General features: G+C 48.1%; 2 protein-coding genes and 1 long non-coding RNA gene across 4 annotated transcripts in view; 1 reads left to right on the forward strand and 2 right to left on the reverse strand.

Moving 5' to 3' along the window:
* Nucleotides 1-177: 177 nt before the first annotated feature.
* Nucleotides 178-6,329, reverse strand: LOC148048716 (uncharacterized). The gene is made up of 3 exons (XR_015695505.1): nucleotides 6,157-6,329; nucleotides 4,939-5,086; nucleotides 178-419 (listed from the first exon to the last, which is right to left on the reverse strand). It is a non-coding gene; the product is annotated as an uncharacterized LOC148048716 (long non-coding RNA).
* Nucleotides 3,010-15,341, forward strand: TRPT1 (tRNA phosphotransferase 1). 2 transcript variants are annotated; one of them, XM_087705222.1, is made up of 7 exons: nucleotides 3,010-3,277; nucleotides 4,993-5,074; nucleotides 6,189-6,358; nucleotides 6,789-6,963; nucleotides 8,583-8,639; nucleotides 9,281-9,391; nucleotides 14,828-15,341. In XM_087705222.1, exons 1-7 carry the CDS (start codon nucleotides 3,182-3,184, stop codon nucleotides 14,896-14,898), a joined length of 762 nt encoding a protein of 253 aa, XP_087561348.1. In that variant the 5' UTR covers nucleotides 3,010-3,181; the 3' UTR covers nucleotides 14,899-15,341. The 2 variants fall into 2 exon arrangements, with proteins under 2 accessions (XP_087561348.1, XP_087561349.1); XM_087705223.1 differs by lacking the exon at nucleotides 14,828-15,341 and adding an exon at nucleotides 10,606-11,383 and having other exon boundaries at nucleotides 3,012-3,277.
* The window catches only part of FERMT3 (FERM domain containing kindlin 3), a 17,620-nt gene continuing 8,405 nt past the window's right edge, over nucleotides 11,486-20,700 (reverse strand). The window contains exons 8-14 of the mRNA XM_087705218.1: nucleotides 19,543-19,592; nucleotides 17,788-17,912; nucleotides 16,769-16,875; nucleotides 15,948-16,157; nucleotides 15,007-15,131; nucleotides 12,971-13,112; nucleotides 11,486-12,236 (exon numbers count right to left, since the gene is read on the reverse strand). Of these exons, the coding sequence (XP_087561344.1) occupies nucleotides 12,057-12,236; nucleotides 12,971-13,112; nucleotides 15,007-15,131; nucleotides 15,948-16,157; nucleotides 16,769-16,875; nucleotides 17,788-17,912; nucleotides 19,543-19,592 (939 nt within the window). The 3' untranslated portion in view covers nucleotides 11,486-12,056. The remainder of the gene's footprint in view (nucleotides 12,237-12,970; nucleotides 13,113-15,006; nucleotides 15,132-15,947; nucleotides 16,158-16,768; nucleotides 16,876-17,787; nucleotides 17,913-19,542; nucleotides 19,593-20,700) is intronic.

Consider the following 20,700-nt stretch of genomic DNA (forward strand, 5'->3'; position numbering starts at 1 on the left):
TCTATCTATCTATCTATATCTATCATCTCTATCATATCTATATATCTATATCATTTATATCTATCTATCTATCATATCTATCTATCTATCATTTATATCTATCATATCTATCTATCTATCTATCTATCTATCTATCTATCTATCTATCATCTATCTATCTATCTATCTATCTATCATTATCATCCTTCGGTCTCTCTATCCAAATATTCTTCTGCTGAGTAATTCTTTTGAAACGCATCCTTCGCATTGCTTCGTCATCGTCTGCTCTAAATACCCACAAACTCTTTTGGGCGTTCCCAAGTCTGAAGCGCCGAAGACAAGGATGCAAAGAAGCAAAAATCCCAGGAGGAGAAAAATAAAATAAATTTTAAAAAAAAACTTTCTTCGGTGGAAGGAAAACCATCTTCGCGTCGAACAGGCTGGGGAGATGAAATAAAGAAAAGACATTGGAAGAAGCAAAAAAAAAAAGAGAGAGACAGGAATGGCACTTTTCATTAATTGCTCCCATTTCAGCTGCCGGTTTGAAGAGGGGGGGGGTGTATTGTACTTTGGGGATACAATGGTCTTTGGGAGTTGGGATAGTAGGTGTTTTTTTTTTTTTAAATTCCTCTAATATTCAGCTGTTTTTGTCCTTGAAATGACTTTCCGGAGATTGGGAAGCAGGACGCTAGCTTTAACCATACCAAGTAGGAGCAAAGGAAGGCAAGAGTGACCCCCAGTGGCTGTCTGGGCGTAAGGCTGCATTTAAAAAAAAAATACTATCCTAAAATATAGATAGTCCTCGACTTACAACGATTCATTTAGTGACCAAAGTTACAGCAACGCTGGGAAAAGTGCCTTAGGACCATTTTTTTTGCATAATCCCCCCCTCCCTCCCATGGTCACGTGATCAAAATTCAAACCCTTAGCAACTGATTCCTGTTTAGGATGGTCGCAGTGTCCGTCACGCGATCCGCTTTCGCGACCTTCTGAAGATCAAATAGGGAAGAGGATGGATTCACTTAATAACTGCCGTGATTCACTTCGTGGTGACCAAGAAGGGCCATAAAATGGGGCAAAACTCACGTGACGAGTGTTTCTCGCTTAGCAACGGAAATGTTTCGGTCGTATGTCGAGGACCGCCTGTGAACCCTAAGGTCACCAACGGAGGTCACATGATCCCAGGATGCCACAGCTGTCACAGACACCTGACAGGTTCCCTAATTGTGATCATGTATGGGGCAGCCTTGCCTACTCTAAGTGTGAGGACCAGTTGCAAAGTTACACCTTTAACAATTAACAGAGTTGGAAGGGACCTTGTAGGTCATCTAGTCCAACCCCGCCACCCAAGCAGGAGACCCTATGCCATTTCTGACAGAGGGCAGTCCAGTCTCTTCTTGAAAGCTTTCCAGGGATGAAGCTCCCACAATCTCTGAAGGCAACTTCTCTTCCGTGGGTTGATTGTTCTCACTGCAAGAAAATTCCTCCTTATTTCCAGGTTGAATCTCTCCTTGGTCAGTTTCCATCCATTCTTCCTTCTCTGGCCTTTGGATGCTTTGGAGGATAGCTTGACCCTCTTCCTCCTCTCTGTGGCATCCCCTCAAATATGGGAACACTGCTGTCACGTCTCCCCTGGTCCTCCTCTTCCCTAGACCAGCCAGGCCCAGTTCCTGCAACTGTTCATCGTCTGTTTTAGCCTCCAGTCCCCTCATCATCCTGGTTGCTCTTCTCTGCCCTCTTTCTAGAGTCCCAACCTCCCTTTTTATAGTGTGGTGACCAAAACTGGATGCAATATACTAGCTGGGGTCATATCAAGGCATTATAAAGTTCAATTTAACAGGGTTGGAAGGGATCTTGTAGGTCATCTAGTCCAACCCACCACCCAATCAGGAGACCCAACACCATTTCTGACGGATGGCAGTCCAGTCTCTTCTTGGAAGTCTCCAGGGATGAAGCTCCCACAACTTCTGAAGGCAATGTCTGATCCACTGGTGGATTGTTCTCACTGTTAGGAAATTCCTCCTTGTTTCCAGGTTGAATCTCTCCTTGTTCCGTTTCCATCCATTCTTCCTTCTCTGGCCTTGGAGGATAGCTTGACCCCCTTCCTCCTCTTTGTGGCAGCCCCTCAAATATTGGAAGATTCTCTCCTGTCTCCCCTGGTCCTTCTCTTCCCTAGACCAGCCAGGCCCAGTTCCTGCAACTGTTCATCGTCTGTTTTAGCCTCCAGTCCCCTCATCATCCTGGTTGCTCTTCTCTGCCCTCTTTCTAGAGTCCCAACCTCCCTTTTTATAGTGTGGTGACCAAAACTGGATGCAATATACTAGCTGGGGTCATATCAAGGCATTATAAAGTTCAATTTAACAGGGTTGGAAGGGATCTTGTAGGTCATCTAGTCCAACCCACCACCCAATCAGGAGACCCAACACCATTTCTGACGGATGGCAGTCCAGTCTCTTCTTGGAAGTCTCCAGGGATGAAGCTCCCACAACTTCTGAAGGCAATGTCTGATCCACTGGTGGATTGTTCTCACTGTTAGGAAATTCCTCCTTGTTTCCAGGTTGAATCTCTCCTTGTTCCGTTTCCATCCATTCTTCCATGTCTGGTGCTTTGGAGAATAGCTTGACCCCCTAACTCCTCTCTGTGGCAGCCCCTCAAATATTGGAAGATGCTCTCCTGTCTCCCCTGGCCCTTCTCTTCCCTAGACCGGCCATGCCCAGTTCCTGCAACCCTTCTCGTATGTTTGCTCAATGAACGGTTGTAAATCAAGGACTCCCTGTGTTTCCGACGAGCCCCGTTTCATGCAGCATTTCCAAGCCTGCTGGCCGGAATCCCCCTCCCCTGAATCCCCCTTCGAGCACAGTAAACGCCAACCTAGCCGGAGAACATCCCGACTGCAGACTTAGTGAGAAGGTAATGGAGAAGATAAAAAACTACAACTCCCAGAAGCCCATGCAGCCCTAGCAGATCAGCTGACTCCCAGGTTTCTCTCCCCTCCCCTCCCACTTACGGTGCATTGGAGAGATTTCAGGCTATTGACACTAAAAGGGCAAAACCCCCTCCTCCTCTTCTCCCGGCAAGCGAGACCAGGGCGAAGTGGCAAAGGGCACAGACTAGAAATTAAATCTCCCATCGTCAGGGAGAGAAAATAATAATAATAATAATTGCAGGGTCTGCCCAGGAGGATTCGGCAGGCATAAAACACATGGCCGAAGCAGGGTCAAAGGTTGGCGAGGCAGCTTTGCAAAACTCGGCAAGAAGAGAGCGAGAGCGAAGAAGCGGGAGAAGATCCAGAGATCAGGTCAGGTGGATCCCTCTTCGAGTCCAGCTTCCTCCCTTCCTTCCTTCCTTGGATTAAGGAAGAATCTCCACCAAAGATTTCACCTTGTGTCACAATCGATCAACCGATCAGAATGGAGCTGGAAGGGACCTTGGAGGTCTTCTGGTCCAGCCCCCTGCTCAAGCAGGAGACCCTGTAGCGTTTCAATCGATCAATCAAATAGAATAGAGCTGGAAGGGACCTTGGAGGTCTTCTAGTCCAGCCCCCTGCTCGAGCAGGAGACCCCGTACCATTTCAATCGATCAATCGATCCGAATAGAGCTGGAAGGGACCTTGGAGGTCTTCTAGTCCAACCCCCTGCTCGAGCAGGAGACCCTGTAGCGTTTCAATCAATCAATCGATCCGAATAGAGCTGGAAGGGACCTTGGAGGTCTTCTAGTCCAGCCCCCTGCTCGAGCAGGAGACCCTGTAGCATTTCAATCAATCAATCAAATAGAATAGAGCTAGAAGGGACTTTGGAGGTCTTCTAGTCCAGCCCCCTACTCGAGCAGGAGACCCCGTACTATTCCAATCGATCAGAATAGAGCTGGGAGAGACCTTAAACGCTCGGCTCACGAGTTTGTACCTCCCAGTCCTCGGCTTAACGACCGCGATGGAGCCCGACATTTCTGTCGTGAGGCAGGACGTTGGCTAAGTGAGTTTTTGCCCCGTTTTGCGACCTTCCTCGCCACAGGGGTTAATAAGCGACTCTCTAAGCAAGCAACCCGGTTGTTAAGTGAATCTGGCTTCCCCACCCCACCCCCCGTGAACTTTGCTGGTCGCAAAAGGGGATCACGGGGCCTTTTGGGACACGGCAATGGTCATACATATGAGCCAGTTGCCAGGAGGCTGAATTCTGATCCCGCGACCACCGGGAGGCTGCAATGGTCGTAAGGGTGAAAAAGTATCATAAGTCCCTTTTTTTCAGTGCTGTTGTAACTTTTTTTTAAAAAGGTTTTGTATTTTTTATTTTTCTACAAACATTTCGTTGTGCGAAGAGTGTGGAACGAGAGTTACATTTCAGTACAAATAAAACAATACTCTTCATATTCAACACAATGAACAATCTTATAGACTTTTAGCAGTAATGACGCATATTTTGTTGGATTATAATCTTTCTTTAATTATTCAACATTTCAGTATATTATTTTTTGTGCCCATCTCCCTATTCTTGATATCACACCTTTTACTACTGATAAAATACCAATTTGTTATGTTTAACAAACGTATATAATTCGAACAGTAACACACAGACTTATATTGAGTTATAATCTTCCCCTTTCTAATTTTTTAGTTATGCCACCATTGTATTTAAAAAAAAGATCCCCAGTGCCGTTGTAACTTGGAGCGGTTGCTAAATGAACTGTTGTAAGTCGAGGACTACCAGTACATGCCGGTATTTTGATCATGGGAACGTGGGGAATGCCGCAACGGTTGTAAGTCTGAGGACCAGTCAAGTCCCATTGTAATTTGGAATAGTCTCTAAGTGAATGGTCGTAAACCGAGGACTATTTGCAAAAAGCACCTTGCAGGGCAGGGCTTCTCCTCCTCCTCCTCCTCCTCCTTCTCCTCCTCCTCCTCCTCCTCCTCCTCCTCCTCCTCCTCCTCCTCCTCCTTCACCCCATTCTCCAAGATCTTTTTACCGTTTTCCATTGCTTCTCACCATCCTGGATTTCTCTCCCAAATTTTTGTTCCAGGATCCGGATGTCCGCTTATCCAAAGCGCTCTCCTATGCTTTGCGCCACGGGGCCGAAAAGATGGGCCTCCACATGTCATCGGGTGAGTTGATTCCTTTTTTAAAAAAAATTTATAAAGAGTTTTCTTATTTTTCAATTACAAAAATAAACAATCCATTTTTCCTTATGCAATGTGTCATCTGGGTGCAAACATCTCTGTGCCACATCTTTCGCCTTTCTTCTTTCTTCTCCTCCTTCCTTTCTCCTCCTCCTCCTCTTCCTCCTCCCCCTCTTCTTCTTCTTCTTCTCCTCCTCCTCCTCCTCCCCCCCTCCTCTCCTCCTCCTCCTCTCCTCCTCATGTTCTTTTTCTTCTTCTTCTTCTTCTTCTTCTTTTTCTTCTTCTTCTCCTTCTCCTTCTCCTTCTTCTCCTCCTCCTCCTCCTCCTCCCCCTCTCCTTCTCACCCTCCTCCTCCTCCTCCCCTCTTCATGTTTTTTTCTTCTCCTCCTCCCTCCTCCTCTTCTTCCCCTCCTCCCCCTCCCCTCCTCCTCCTCCCTTCATGTTTTTTTTCTTCTCCTTCTCTTCCTCCTCCTCCTTCTCCTCCTCCCCCTCCCCTCCTCTTCTTCTCCTCCTCCTCTTCCTTCTCCCCCCTCTCCCTCTCCTTCTCCCCCTCCTCCTCCTCCCCTCTTCCTCATGTTTTTTTCTTCTCCTCCTCCCTCCTCCACTTCTTCCCCTCCTCCACCTCCCCTCCTCCTCCTCCCTTCATGTTTTTTTTCTTCTTCTCCTCCTCCCCCTCCTCCTCCTCCTCCCCCCTCTTCCTTCCTGCAAACCACACTCTCTTCTAACACCGACAATGTTATCTTGTTTGCTGATGAAATATCTGCAGGAAGGCAACTAAACTCAGAGAACTTCAAGCTTACGAAGAAGGAAAAGTCAGTTTTTGTGAAACATGGCTTGTTGTGTGTGGTGTGTCTGGTGTGTGGTGTGGTGTGTGTGTGTGTCTGGAGCCCTTGGTGCTCTCCGAGTCTGGTTGTTTTCTTGCAGACGTTTCATTACCCAGCTAGGGATCATCATCAACGTTAACAGCGTGTTGCGTGCAGGCATTGTCATCCGTGCCTTCGGAACTCTGGATCTCGGTGCCGGCAATTTGTGGCTTAAGCCAAATGTGACTTAGCCTTCTTACTTACCCAGTCTTTGTTCTTTCGTTCCTGAACCTTAGACGGCTTTGTCGACGTGGGGGAGATTCTTCGTCTGCCCCAATTTAAGGCCTGGTCTCAGGAGGACGTGGAGAGGGTGGTGGAGTCGAATGAAAAACAGCGATTCACTCTGTGCCGACATCCGTCCGGCGGACACCTCCAGATCCGTGCCAATCAAGGGCACTCGCTACAGGTAAGGATTTCCGAGATCATTCCGGTGCAGAAGCGTGGCTGTTGCGTAGAATTTTTATTTTGGGAGCAGAAAATAGATATCTGTAACCGATGAATAATGAAAAATGAATAATGGAGCATTTGCTACAGAAATCCGGGTCAGGGGCCGATTTTAACGTTCAGAGATCCAGAGCAAAACTGCCTGCAAAATTGTGGCTCTCTAAAGGTTCCCCTCACACATCTGTGCCAGTCGTTCCCGACTCTAGGGGGCAGTGTTCTTCTCCGTTTCAAAGCCGAAGAGCCAGCGCTGTCCGAAGACGCCTCCGTGGTCATGTGGCCAGCATGACTCAACGCCGAAGTCGCACGTATCTCTGCAAACGTGCACAGCACTGTAAAGCGGTATATAAGTCTAAGGGCTACGCGCTATTGACGGTAAGTTATCGCCCTTCCAGGTTCCGGAGCTGGAATTAACCGCGCTGCACACCCTACAGGATTTCCCAGAGACCGTGGCTCACGGCACACTTCTGCGCCACTGGCCAGCCATTCGCCAGCATGGCCTGTCCCGGATGGGAAGAACGCACATCCATTTAGCCCCCGGATTGCCAGGGGAGGGGGCCGTCCTAAGTGGTGAGAGGAGGAGAGGGGGGGGGGTCGGTTGTCTTGTGTTCGGTGGCATCAGAATCCTTGCCCACTGGGGGTTTCAAACAGCCTCTCATTCGCACTCGGTTTTAATCGCGGTTAGGGTCCTTCGGGACGGAGACCACCCTGGATTTTTCGATTCATTATAAAGATGCTCGGTACAAGCAAAAGACTGCACAGTGGTTAGAATGCAGTATTGCAGGCTAACTCTGCCCACAGCCAGGAGTTTGATCTGATGGGCTCAAGGTTGACTCAGCCTTCTGTCCTTCCAAGGTCGGTAAAATGAGGACCCAGATTGTTGGGAGCAATCTTAGTGAGTGCTTCAAAAGCACTGTAAAGTGGTATATAACTCTGTTCTGACACCCCCCTCCTCCGTCCCGTAACGAAAGCCGAGACAAGCGTAAAATGGAATGTCCTTTAATTAGCAAGTCCAGACTCTCGGTGGCTGAAAGCCAAATAAACAAACCGATAAGGACTTTGGCAGCAAGTCCGAGAAACCTTGGCAGCAATGCAGACAAACTCTGGCAGCAATCCAGCCTGCCAAGTTCGTTTCTCTTTAGCCCCTAACGTTGACTTCTGCAAGAAGGGCGTGGCACAAGCAGTCTCTTTTATAGTCCGGAGAGGAGCCTAAGGACCATCAGCTGAGCGTAATTACCTCCTGTAATTACGTAGTTGTTCTTGACACCGAGTAGCCCTTCAACGGCATGCATCCCGGAACAACTCACAGTTGGATTCTGGATCACACTCTCTTGTCTCCTCCCCACTGATCCAAGGCTCAGGCGCCACCTGGTGGCCAACCAGCCTCTCTGCGCCCTGCTCGGAGTCGGAACCCTGTCCAGGGTCCTCCACATCCTCCAGGGCTGACTCATAGTGCCCCTCACTGTCGGAGTCTGGTGGCAGCTCCAACGGCTCCTGCCGGGCCACAACATAACTCTAAGTGCTATTGCTATCTTCCTTCCTTCCTTCCTTCCTTCCTTCCTTCCTTCCTTCCTTCCTTCCTTCCTTCCTTCCTTCCTTCCTTCCTTCATCCTCCATCCTCCATCCCTGTAGAGGGAACAGGGAACGACCTTGACAGACAGAAGGAAGTGAGGGCACTTCAGTGCTCTCTGAGCTTGGTTATCTCTTTGCAGACTTTTCATGGCCAAACTAGGCAACATCATCAGTACTAGAATGAGCAAACTCCTTTCCCTTCTAGCCCTGAGGACGTTACCTAGTTGGGTCATGAAACATCTTCCGGAAAAGGGCACTAAGGACCTCACATTTCAACCCTGAGCTACAAATATTCTCCTTTATTGGTACAAGAAGAAGCACGCTCCCAATGGCATTGGTCAGATAAACGGGGATTGAACCCTGGCCAAGGAAATAATATGAGAAAGGGGGAGGGAGAAACTCTTTCAAACTTGCAAGGTCCTATTACTCTACCTGTTACAGTAAAAGTAACCCAGATTTAAGTGGCATGGGTTCATTCATCTGGTCTACCTCGTAGGGCTGACACTGAACTAGGGCATAGCGCGATGTGTGAACCCCCACCAAAATTATTGAATAATCAACCTGGTATGTACGATCTTAATTTAATGCCTTCAAGTATATTTCCCTTTTCTTTCCAGGAATGAGAGACAGTTCTGAAGTGGCCATAATCATTGATATTCCCAAGGCCCTGGCAGGTGAGTGGAGACCACCTGTTCCGAACTAGGCTTCCCCAGCGGCACGAAGCTGAGTCCTCGTCTCGATAAACCCCTTTTATTAATATGGTGTGAATTCTGCTCCTTCACATCCGGCAAAGTCTTTCGAGGGAGGATTTACAGTCACAGACCTCATCTGGCTTGGAGAGCTGCCAGGCCGATCTCTGCAGAATTTGGCCAGGAGCCTCGGAGAGTCATGAACCAATTAAGCAAACTAATGATCTCCTGCAAACTCCACTCCCCTTTCGCTCCTCTTTTATTTCCTCTGGGAGGGGCCATTCACCGTCCACCTGTGGCCTTCCTCCCAAGTCGACCCCTGTTCTTTAGCTCTTCCCTTCGTCTGGCAACTCTGTGCATGCGCACACTGGGAACAGGCTCTTTCCTTCCTTTCTCCCTCCCTCCCTCCCTCCTTCCTTTCTCCTTCCCTTCCTCCCTCCCTCCCTCCCTTCTTCTTTCCTTCCTAGAAGTATTCTTTTCTGAGACTGAGGATGGAATTTAAAGGTGGGTGGGAACCAGTCCGAAATCCTGGGAGAGGAGTCTCAACTTGTCTGCCCGTCTTTTAGAGACAAGGGGAAGAAAACGATGCGTGTTCTTTGACTCAGAGAATTTCTCCTTCCCCCTAGATGGAATCGCTTTCTTCCGCTCGGCTAACGGAGTCATCCTGACCCCAGGCAACGCGGACGGGCTGTTACTCCCCTGCTACTTCAGCAGAGCACTGCAGCTTCGACCCCGACGTAAGTCTGAAGCTTCTTCCAAGTCTTAGGCCCAAGTTCAGGGCTCTGAACGTTGAAGACACGCTGTTGTGACCTAGGCTTCCCCAGCGGCACGAAGCCGAGTCCTCGTCACGATAAACCCCTTTTTATTTAATTGACAGTGAATTCCTCTCCAGCAAAATCTTTCCTCTCCCAGAGTCTTTCAAGAGAGTTCCCAATTACCGACCTTGAGCAGGCTTGGAGAGTAGCCAGGTCGATATCTTTCAGACGCCGCAATACTTGGGAAGAATGCAGAAATGAACTAATTGCCTCCTGCAAGCTCCACTCCCTTTGCGCTCCTCTTGTATTCCCTATGGGAGGGGCCATTCACCGTCCACCTGGAGCCTTCCTCCCTAGTCGACCCCTGTTCTTTAGCCGTTCCCTTTGTCTGGCAGCTCTGTGCATGAGCACACGGGGATCTGTCCTAAATTAACGACTGCGTGATGCTTAACCTGCCGTAAACGCGGCCCTCTCTGCCCTCCGACCAGAGCCCTCCTCAGAGTCTTCAGGCCCAGGTTTGTCAAAGTCCTTACTCTCTGAATCTGCTGCCAGCTCCGCTGGCTGCTGGGGCCCAGAATACATATTTGGATAAACCAACAGTTTGAGGCTGCTGGGGGCCCAGAATACATATGTGGATAAAACCAACAGTTTGAAGCTGTGTGTGTGTGTGTGTTTCAGTGTAGGCTGTAGAGGGGTTCAACAGATGCCACATAGAAACAGCTGGTCTTATAGATTCCAGGTAGGGTCGCAATTGCAGGTAGTCCTCGACTTACGACCAAGACCGGGCCCAGAATTCCTGTTGCTAAGGGAGGCCTTTGCGAAGCGAATTTCGCTCCGTTTTTACGACCTAATTCGTTAAGCAAATCACCGCAGTCGTTAATTTAGCGACAGGCGCTGTTCGGTGAATCTGGCTTCCCCGTGAGCTCTGCTCGTCACAAGGTCGCCAAAAGAGGGGTCACGACGTAATCCCGGGACAGGGCAGCCGTCATAAATGTGAGTCGGTTTTGCCCAACGTCTCAGGCGACCGTGGAGGGGTTCTGCAACAGTGCTGTAGTAAGTGTGAGAAAGAGCCACAAATCACTTCTGTCAGCGCCGTCGTAACGGTCACTAAATGAACCGTCGTAAGTCAAGGACTACCTGTATTTTGGAAGGAATAACACCCCTCTCTGGGCTGTCTGCTCTTTTTCTCTTCCCAGGCGGCCTCCTGCCTCTTGAGTGACCCTTCCTGACCTGGATCGCCTACCCTCCCTTCATTTCATCCGACACCCGTTGATCACACCTGTCTTTGAACACGTAACGAAACCAGGAACTTTCACTACGCAATTAGAACAGCCGTCAACTTTCTCTTTTTCTCCTCCCCGTAGAAAATATATCTCTGGTGCCGTTCTGGTAGAGCTTCAACCTAGGACCACAAGTGAGCCCAAAATTCCCATTGCTAAGTGAGTTTTGCCCCGTTTTATGACCTTCCCTGCTACAGTTGTTCAGTGAGTCGCTTAAGCTGCCAGGCCGATATCTGCAAAACATGGCAAGGAGCCTCGGAGAGTCACGAACCAATGAAGCAAACTAATGATCTCCTGCAAACTCCACTCCACTTTGGCTCCTCTTTTAATCCCTCTGGGAGGGGCCATTCACCATCCACCTGTGGCCTTCCTCCCAAGTCGATCCCTGTTCTTTAGCTGTTCCCTTCGTCTGGCAGCTCTGTGCATGCGCACACTGGGAACAGGCTCCAGCTGTTCTTCTGCCCCACTGATGTCTGACTCCGAAGGCAGCTGATAACTGTCAGACGGCCCTGGCCCCCTCTCTGCCTCCGACACAGAGCCCTCCTCAGAGCCTTCCCCAGACTCCAGGACTGGCCCAGGTTCCTCCCCAACCCTCCTCTTTTATAGCAGTTTTTGGCAAAAAAAAATGGAACAATCGTTCCGTACGTATGATGGTGGCGTTCACTTAAACGACCGCCATAAAAACAGTCGTCAAATCAGGGTCTGACTTGCCTCCCCCAACTTCAGCGACTTAGGACGGAAATTTTGTTCTCAATTGTGGTCATAAGTCAAAGATCACTTGTAGCTGGGAGGGGGGGACATTAAACAACCTCCTCCCAATCCAGGCCATTCTGACGAAGAATAATCACACCGGGAAGAAAAGCGTTTCCGTGAAAAATCCTCTTTATAGGAAGATGATAACACAAAAGCGCTCAAAACCGCAATCCACGTGACAAACACCCCCCCATCCCTTTTTTTGCAAACCGTACAAAAATAACGACAAGTCACTGAACCTCAACTTGCGTTGAGTAAATCCCTGAGTTTTCCCGGAGGAGTAAAATACCGTCCCTCCTTGGCAAGATATTTGAATAGTTGAACTAGTAAAGTTCTCTTAACTCTGCTGTTTAGTCCTAGTTGCGAGCTCTCGAAGGGCCCGTGAAATTACTAAAAGGAAACAAAAACAACACATCCCTAGTTAATGTGGCCTTTGAGAAACATTTCTCTTCCATGGAGAACGTTTCTTTTTTTCACTCCCATCGTTTTCATCGTCTTGATGGATGCCTGGACTCCAATAAGGGCCTTCGCGCACCCCCTGCCATAGAACATAGGCAGTGCATTCTGCCCATCAGCTGCTCCTTGGAGGAGGGAAGGCCTTGGTAGGAGAAACATCAGAGGGCTTCGTGGCCCCCGGTCAACTTGTGGAAGAGCTCTTCATTCAGCGTTTGGCTTCGGTCAGCTGTCCGGGTGGACAGGAAGATGTAGCCGCCGATGTACTCGTGGACTGTCTTGCAGCCGGCGGAGATGCAGCTGAATGCCACGTTGATGTGCTCGTCGAATTCGATGGCCACCTGAGGAAAAGCGACAGAGAAAGGTGTTGTTTTTTTCCCCCAAAACGGTGGGCGTCCGGCGTAAAAGACCAGGTTCACACCGGAAGCTGCAATCGAACTGCGTTATTGCCAAGAGCGTGCGTGTATTCTGACCTAGGCTTAACAAACTCCTTGTCCCTTTTATTAATTTGCTGTGAATTCTGCCCATTCACATCCAGCAAAGTCTTTCGAGGGAGGATTTACAGTCACAGACCTTCTCTGGCTTGGAGAGCTGCCAGGCCGATCTCTGCAAAACTTGGCCAGGATCGTCGGAGACTCATGGACCAATTAAGCGAATGAATATTCTCCTGCAAACTCCACTCCCCTTGCACTCCTCTTTTATTTCCTCTGGGAGGGGCCATTCATTGTCCACTGTGGCCTTCCTCCCAAGTCGACACCTGTTCTTTAGCCGTTCCCTTCATCTGGCAGCTCTGTGCATGCGCACACTGGGAACAGGCTCCAGCTGTTCTTCTGCCTCACTGATGTCTGACTCTAAAGGCAGCTGATAACTGGCATATGGCTCTGTCCCCCTCTCTGCCTCCGACACAGAGCCCTCCTCAGAGCCTTCCCCAGTCTCCAGGACTGGCCCAGGTTCCTCCCCAACCCTCCTCACTGTCCGAATCGGCTGCCAGATCAGCTGGCCTCTGGCGGGCCACAACAAATGAACAGAAATAAAATCCACTTTCAAGAGTTCAAATCCTTCGGCATGGCCTCACCTGACGAATGTCCCAGTTGACGTTCCACTGACGCATGTTGCTGTACCGCCACGTCTTCACCACGTCCCCCACCGCGAGGTCGATCCGGATCAAGCGGTTGTTGGCGATCCCCAAGATTTCGTCTTTCCGGCTGCCTTTGAACCTGCGCGCGAAACGTGGAGGTCACCTCACTTTCCCTCAGGAGACGCTTCCTGGTTCAGAATCTAAAACTGAACCTTGCTTCTGTGTTTGTTGTTTGTTTCTTAAGCCACCAAGAATCAAACATCTGGCCTTCCTTAAGCTACAAGGCACCAAACATCTGGGGTAGAGGTGGGTTCCTACCAGTTCGCTCCTATTCGGTAGAACCGGTTCGTCAAATCTACCGAACCGGTTAGAAGAGGTTCCACCAGTGGACCCGGAAAGCAGGCCACACCTTTGGAGAGGCTCCAAAATTTTTTGAAACCCACCACTGGTGCCCTCCCAGAAGCATAATTTCTAATGTTGGATTTTCCCCCTTACCAGAGGGAGCTCCCTTGTGGAGTACTGTGAAGCCGTTACCGTGGCAACTCCACTGCGCTGTACAGTAGAATCCATCTTAAGGCACAACAGCCTGCATCTTAACAGTACACACACCCTGAGGGGTGTTAGGGGTGTCTTACCCCCACAGTATTTGTTTCTAGAGAGTAAGTCCATCTGCGTACCAAATTTGGTTGAAATTTGGTTGCTCCAGGCGTTCCAGAGTTATGCTGGAACACAGACACACACAGCCATTTATATATAGAAGATTGTGACGTTGATTTCTCTACTATCTTATGGGGGTGGGGGTGGGGAAAATAACCAAGCAGTTTGCAAAAATGAAACAAAGAAGAAGAACACACTGTTGAAGGAAGTGGGTCTATTTAACCCCAAGAAGAGAAAACCTATGAGTGGTGGTGGTGGGGGAAGGGGTGTACGAAAGGAGATGTGATACTATACTCTTTTCAGAATTCAGGATGCAGAATTTTAAGTTACAGAAAGAGAAATTAGGAGGGAAAAGGGAAAGAAATACAGCTGTGAGTGGTATATAAGTGTCAACAAGAGCAGATGTATTCAGGGGCTGGGCATCCTTGGAGATTCTTGAATTTGGATTCTTGTTCTAGGAATAGGATGGGATTTGAGGACTTCTGGGTCTCTTGTCCCTTCCTTAATTTGGAAGCCATCTCAGATCTCCTCTTGATCAAGTCCCCCCAGCTCACTGAGGTAGGTAAGAAGCATGTAGAAAGATTCCTTGAAAAGGAAGGAAGGAAATTTCTAAGGAGTATGTCAATTGCAAGAATGTTCATGGAGGGAGGGAGGAAGGAAGGAAATTTCTAAGAAGTATGTCAATTGCAAGAAAGGAAGGAAATTTCTAAGTAGTATGTCAATTGCAAGAAAGGAAGGAAGAAAGGAAGGAAATTTCTAAGAAGTATGTCAATTGCAAGAACGTTCATGGAGGAAGGAAGGAAATTTCTAAGGAGTATGTCAATTGCAAGAAAGGAAGGAAGAAAGGAAGGAAATTTCTAAGAAGTATGTCAATTGCAAGAACATTCAGGAAGGAAGGAAATTTCTAAGAAGTATGTCAATTGCAAGAATGTTCATGGAGGAAGGAAGGAAATTTCTAAGGAGTATGTCAATTGCAAGAAAGGAAGGAAGAAAGGAAATTTCTAAGAAGTATGTCAATTGCAAGAGAGCTAAGAAAGGAAGGGAGGAAGGATGGATGGATTTCGAAGAAGTATATAAATTGCAAGAAAGTTCTTTAAATGATACTTTTCGTCTTAATCAATCAAATCTTGGAAACCATAAACAAATTTCCAATCTTCATTTATCCGTCTGTTCATTGATTTGAACTATTTCTCCCAGCTTTCTTAGCACCTGGGCTTCGTTGCCCTCTATGTGATGAACCGCCAGCCGACTCCCATTCCCTCTGCTGACGGCCTGTCTCCCATTCCTTTCCCCAAGCTCTTGACACCCCTCCAGGAAGCCCACCCACCTTCTCAGGAAGAAAATGCTGGAGAAAAAATGGAGCCACGATCCCTTACCTGACCACAAAGTACGAGATGCCGAAGTCAGGGAGAGACTGCCAGGCCTGGATGAATTTCAACTTGGCTTCAGCCAGGGAATGCTGAGAGAGATTCTGATAGGCCTCCAGGATGCGGGGAGTCAACTGCAAACGTTTTGCAAACAGAGAGAGATCAGCGAGAAACAGATGGAAGACATCAAGTCCCTCTTTCTAATCTGCATGCTGTGGGATCTTCCAGAACAACAGAAAAATGCAGCGGAATAAAGAATTATATTGTGTGCTCTCTACAGTTAGTCCTCAACTTATGACCAGAATTTCCATCGCTATTAAAGGCCTCCAATGGACAGTTTGGCACATTCTGTCTTTTCTGATATCATTAATTAATCGGTATATATGTATATATATAAACGGCTGTATGTATGTATGTTCGAGCATAACTCTAGAATGCCTCAAGCAATTTCAACCAAACTTGGTACACAGATGATTTAACTCTCTGGAGAAAAATACTGGGGGGGGGGGGTAAGACAGCTTTAACACCCCTCAGGGTGTGTGTTCTGTTAAGATACAGCCTGTTGTGCCTTAAAATGGCTTCTACTGTACAGCTGTGGAGTTGCCATAGTAATGGCTTTACAGTACTCCACAAGGGGGCTCCCTCTGGTTAAGGGTTGGAAAATCCAGCATTAGAAATTACGTTTAGTCCAGACATTTTCCCCCTATCAATAAATACCCGGGCAACGCCAGGTTATCGGCACTAGTGGGATATAAAGTAAGAAGGAAGAGGAAGAAGGAAGTGACAATGATCACAATAAGGATGACTTCAATTGAAGTTTTGTCTTCAATTCTATTTACCACACCGCCCGGTTGTATCCAACAGCCCTGTTCATTTCCCATGATCCTAAAGCAGCCTTCTTCGGGGGGATTGTGGGAAATTACAACGGCCGCCTGGAGGACGAACGATACCTGCTTAGGTTTGAACTTCTTCTGGTAGCGAGGAGACATGAGCCATTGGGTCCCTTCCGTCTCGGCAGTGAGGGACATTTCCGGGTTGGTTTTCTGCAACTTCAGGAAGGAGAGAATGTTCTCCTTTTCGGCTTGGTAGGACGAGTCTGCCATGGTTTTCCCCTTTGCTGCCAAACGGCAGCCGGCCATCCAACTGGCGTATTGCTGCTCCTGGTTAAGGACAAGGGTGAGAAAGATGCTTCAAACGTTCCTACAGCTTTATAATGCAAGCGGGGGTGGGATTCAGCCGGTTTGGACCGGTTCGGGCAAACTGGATGTTTATTTTAATCTAGCTCGCCGAACCGGCAGTTACAAGGAGTGGCTGGCCACGCCCTGCCCCTCCCAGGAGTCTCCATGTGGCCTGTTTCGGATGCCAGGTAAGTGCAAGGCCCACACGGAGGCTCTGGCAGGGTGAAAAACGGACCTACCAGAAGTCCGGAAACAGACCCGTTTTGAGCAAAGCCTACAAAGTCTGGGGAGGGTGAAAAATCCCCCCCTGCCGCCGTGATGCAGGAAGCCAACTAGGCCATGCCCCTGTGGCCACACCCACCCAGCAACCGGGCAGAGAAGCGGTTGCTAAATTTTTTCAACCCCACCTCTAAGTACAAGCTCTCCAATTGGGTGGTCTCCACACGGGGTGGACCTCTTAGGACTTCTTGATGTCCTGAAGCTCCAGCTTGTGAGATCCTTCAGTTAGGTCTTGTATTTGAGGTCCACTCAAGGTTCTGCCCAACAATCGCTCCAAATTTGGCTTCCTTCCCTCCCATCTTTGTCTCACTTACCTCCGCACACCTCAGGTGTATTTCACTCATTCCATCCGGGGAAGGGATCAGCAACTTAATGCAGAATTTCTGGCCAGAGATGTTGACATCTGGCACCACTTCACAGCCTGGGTGGAAGAGAGAGAGAGAGAGAGAGAGTAGAACACTTCACACCCAATAAAACTGTTTTGAAGGCGACATGCCCTTTGGGTCTCAACAGTCCCAAATTTTCATCTTCCATGGTTGTCAACCTTTGACATCCTGGCTGGAAGTGAGAAGCATATTTGGAGACTTTCGTTTAGAAACGGCCAAGTGTTGTGGCGCACTAGTGGAGTGGTGGCAGACTCAGACAGTGAGGAGGGTTGGGGAGGAACCTGGGCCAGTCCTGGAGTCTGGGGAAGGCTCGGATGAGGGCTCTGTGTCGGAGGCAGAGAGGGGGCCAGGTGCCTGACAGTTATCAGCTGCCTTCGGAATCGGAGATCAGTGGGGCAGAAGAACAGCTGGAGCTTGTTACCAATGTGCGCCTGCGCAGAGCTGCCAGGAGAAGGGAATAGCTAAGGAACAAGGGCCAACTCAGGAGTAAAGCCACAGGTGGACGATGAATGACCCCTCCCAGAGGGAATAAAAGAGGAGCGAAAGGGGAGTGGAGTTCGCAGAAGACAATTAGTTCAATTCGTTAGGGTGAAGATCTGTTCCTGACTCCTTGCCAAGGAATTGCTGCTCCAGCATGGTGTTTGGAAGATATCGGCCTGGCAGCTCTCCCAGCCTGATAAAGGTCTGTAGTTGTGAAATCTCCTACAAGACTATTGGCCGGGAGAGAAATCCCCTTTAACCTAAATAAAAAGGGTTTTATCGGAACGAGGAGTCTGCTTCATGGACTTGGGAAGCCTAGGCCAGGAGACATGGTCTACTCTGGTGAGGATCAACAGTTCTTCTCCAGATCCTTTCAGCCAAAGAACTAGAGGTTGCAACCAAGACTGTTGAGAAGCGAGTAGCCATTGGATTGCATCATCCTTGCCTTGATATGATGATCGACTCACCTTTCAGGTTGAGCTGTTGGACAGGTTCTCCCAACGCGTCTTCTGCGCTCTTGAAATATGAGATGGTCGTTTCTTTGAAAGTCACCCAGTACTGCTTATAACCTTTCAGGGTCAGCTTGCGGGGCCTGGGAGGAGGAACAAAGAGGGGAAAACAAAATAGTTGGAGAACCACAGAGTTGAGGAGTTGAAGGCACCTTCAAGGATCATCAACTCCTAACTCATTAGTGTGCAGGAAAACTGAGTTTGTGGCAGAAAAATCAAATCCAGAAAGCGCACGCAGATAACTGATTCAGCAGGATTCATCAACTTCTTTATATACATAAGAACAGAGGACTAAATGTACAATACCAACAGGTGGTTCTTCCAAGTAAACACGAGGCAGGAGAGTTGCAGCAGTTTAGTTTCATATCAGCAGACAAGCCCAGACAGAGTGCTAGTTTACTTCTCGGAGCAGCAGACTGCTTCAGTTTCTGTTTCAATTCTCAGCACAGACTCAGGTCTGTTTAAGCTCCCATTGGCTGACTTAGCTGCTGTGCCTATTCATTGGCTGACCTTGTTCCCATGTCTCTCCCAGTCATGAATATTTTAACAAAAACCAGTTCAACCATCCTCAAGAAGTCCAAACTTCTTATAACCTTTGGAGATTAGACATCCCACAACTACCATAGCGGTGTTTCTCAACGTTGGCCACTTTAGGACGTATGGATTTCATTGTCCCAGAAATCCCCAGCTGGCATGCCAGCTGGGGAATTCTGGGAGTTGAAGTCCACACGTCTTAAAAGTGGTCAGGGTTGAGAAATACTATTCTAGATAGCTTCAACTTACATCCATTGTTTCGGATCCTAGTTCCCATGGTATATAGTTTACAGCAGTGGTTCCCAAACTTGGCAACTTTAAGACTTGTGGACTTCAACTCCCAGAGTTCTCCAGCCAGAAGAGCTAGCTGGAGAATTCTCGGAGTTGAAGTCCACAAGTCTTAAAAGTTGCCAAGTTTGGGAACCACTGGTTTACAGAATCATAGAATCACAGGGCTGAAAGGGACTTTGGAGGTCTTCTAGTCTAACCCCCCATGAGATGGAAGTCTCTTTGAAAACAACCCAGATAAACAGAAAAACAGATTTGGAAAGGACCTTGGAGGTCTTCTCATCCAACCCCGCCATTCAAGCAGGAAATCCTATATCATTTCCCCCAAAAGCTGTCCAATTTCTTCTTGAAAACCTACAGTGATTCATCACCCACAACGTCTGGAGGCAAGTCATTCCACTGGTTAATGGAATGTCAGGAAATTTCTCCTTAGTTCCAGATTGCTTCTCTCCTTGCTTAGTTTCCATCCGTTGCTTCTTGTCCTACCCTCAGGTGCTTTGCAGAAGAGGTTGACCCCTCCTCTTTTTGGGGCAGCCCCAGTAAAATTTCTCCACCATCTTCCCTGGGTATCCCTTTGTCTGTGTGAATACTCAAATATTATGAGTGAATACTCCCCAAATGAAGAGCCCGTATTCCTAAAAAGTGGTGAACGTATCTCCAGAAATTTAGAAAAACAAACACCATCTTCCTCCATCCTAGCTTTACCCACAACCCGGTAGTGGTTGGTCCACATTCCCAGTCTTATGTTGGGTAAGGACGATGGGTGTGTTAAGCCAATGTCTCACAATGGTACGAGCCTGGGAGAACTTCTGCTTTTGCTCAGTTCTTAAGATCTGCTGCAGAAAACTAGCTTGGGATTAAAACTAGCCAGGTCTGTTTAAAAGGACTAACCTGAAGATTCGGAGGTGATCCTTCAGCTCTGGGATGGCTGTGAGACTGTCCTAAAGAGGGAAACAGACCCCCCCCAAAAAAGGATTATTGTATTTCTGGATTACCTTAAAACAGTGTTTCCCCAACCGTAAATAATTATAAGATGTGTGTGTGAAGTTTCCAAAGGATGACCTAATTAATTTACGAGCCTCGAGACAAAGTTCAAAAGAAATCCATTCATTTATTAGGATCCACATTTTGGCATGTTCTTCTGTGGAGCCGAAACTGATTTCTCGCTTAATTGCGCTTGAACTTTACCCCTGTATCCCCTCCTTTCTGTCTGTATCATAAATCACATCCACCAACAAGGTGCTGCGGCAGGCTATGAACATGCGCATTTCACACACCAGCTGTAGGAATATGAGACCTGACTCTGGCCAAAGGTATGCATGGATTTCTCCTCCCTTTCCTCCCCTTTTCTATGTCGACTTGATAGTAGTCATGGCAACGCTTTACAAGTTGACAGTGTGGACTTCAACTGACAGAATCTATCGATATAAAAGCCATATACCACTCACTCATCACGAAATCTCCAGAACCGTAAAGCCTACAAACTTGAAATTTGGCACATACATTCCTCTTGGCTAAGAAAGTATTTTTCAAAATGACCATCAGATCATTAACATTTCTTATACAATAATTAACACGCTCTGATGCTAAGGAGTTCTACTCCCCCTCCCCACCTGAAAAGAACTCTGTTCCAACTGCCACTTGCTTGACATTCTGTTACCTCAGTTCTGGGGCTCCTTAGAGCACTAAATGTTAGTACCTCACCAAAATGTCCATGGCTTCCGCCTATGGAACTGCTGGCGGACTCAAGGCGGTGGGAGCAATATTCCCTTACGTGTTTCAATCGCTAACCTCCACTTAACCGATGGATTGAACCGGATTTCTCCCGCATAGCCCGAGGGGCAAGAAGAGGGGCAATCTCAAAATAGGCAAATGAAATCCATTTAGTGACTCTTCAAAGTTACGACGACACTGAGAAAAGGGACTTGTGCCTGTTTTTCACACTTACGACCATTGCAGCATCCCCATGGTCACGGATCAAAATTCAGACGCTTGGCAACCGAACTCACAGTTACGACGGTTGCAGCATCCCCATGGTCACGTCTCATG

The sequence above is a fragment of the Thamnophis sirtalis genome, unplaced genomic scaffold (assembly GCF_051295495.1).
Source record: "Thamnophis sirtalis isolate CommonGarterSnake01/CBP01778 unplaced genomic scaffold, rThaSir2_p1.2 scaffold_2, whole genome shotgun sequence".
NCBI classification, from domain to species: domain Eukaryota; kingdom Metazoa; phylum Chordata; class Lepidosauria; order Squamata; family Natricidae; genus Thamnophis; species Thamnophis sirtalis.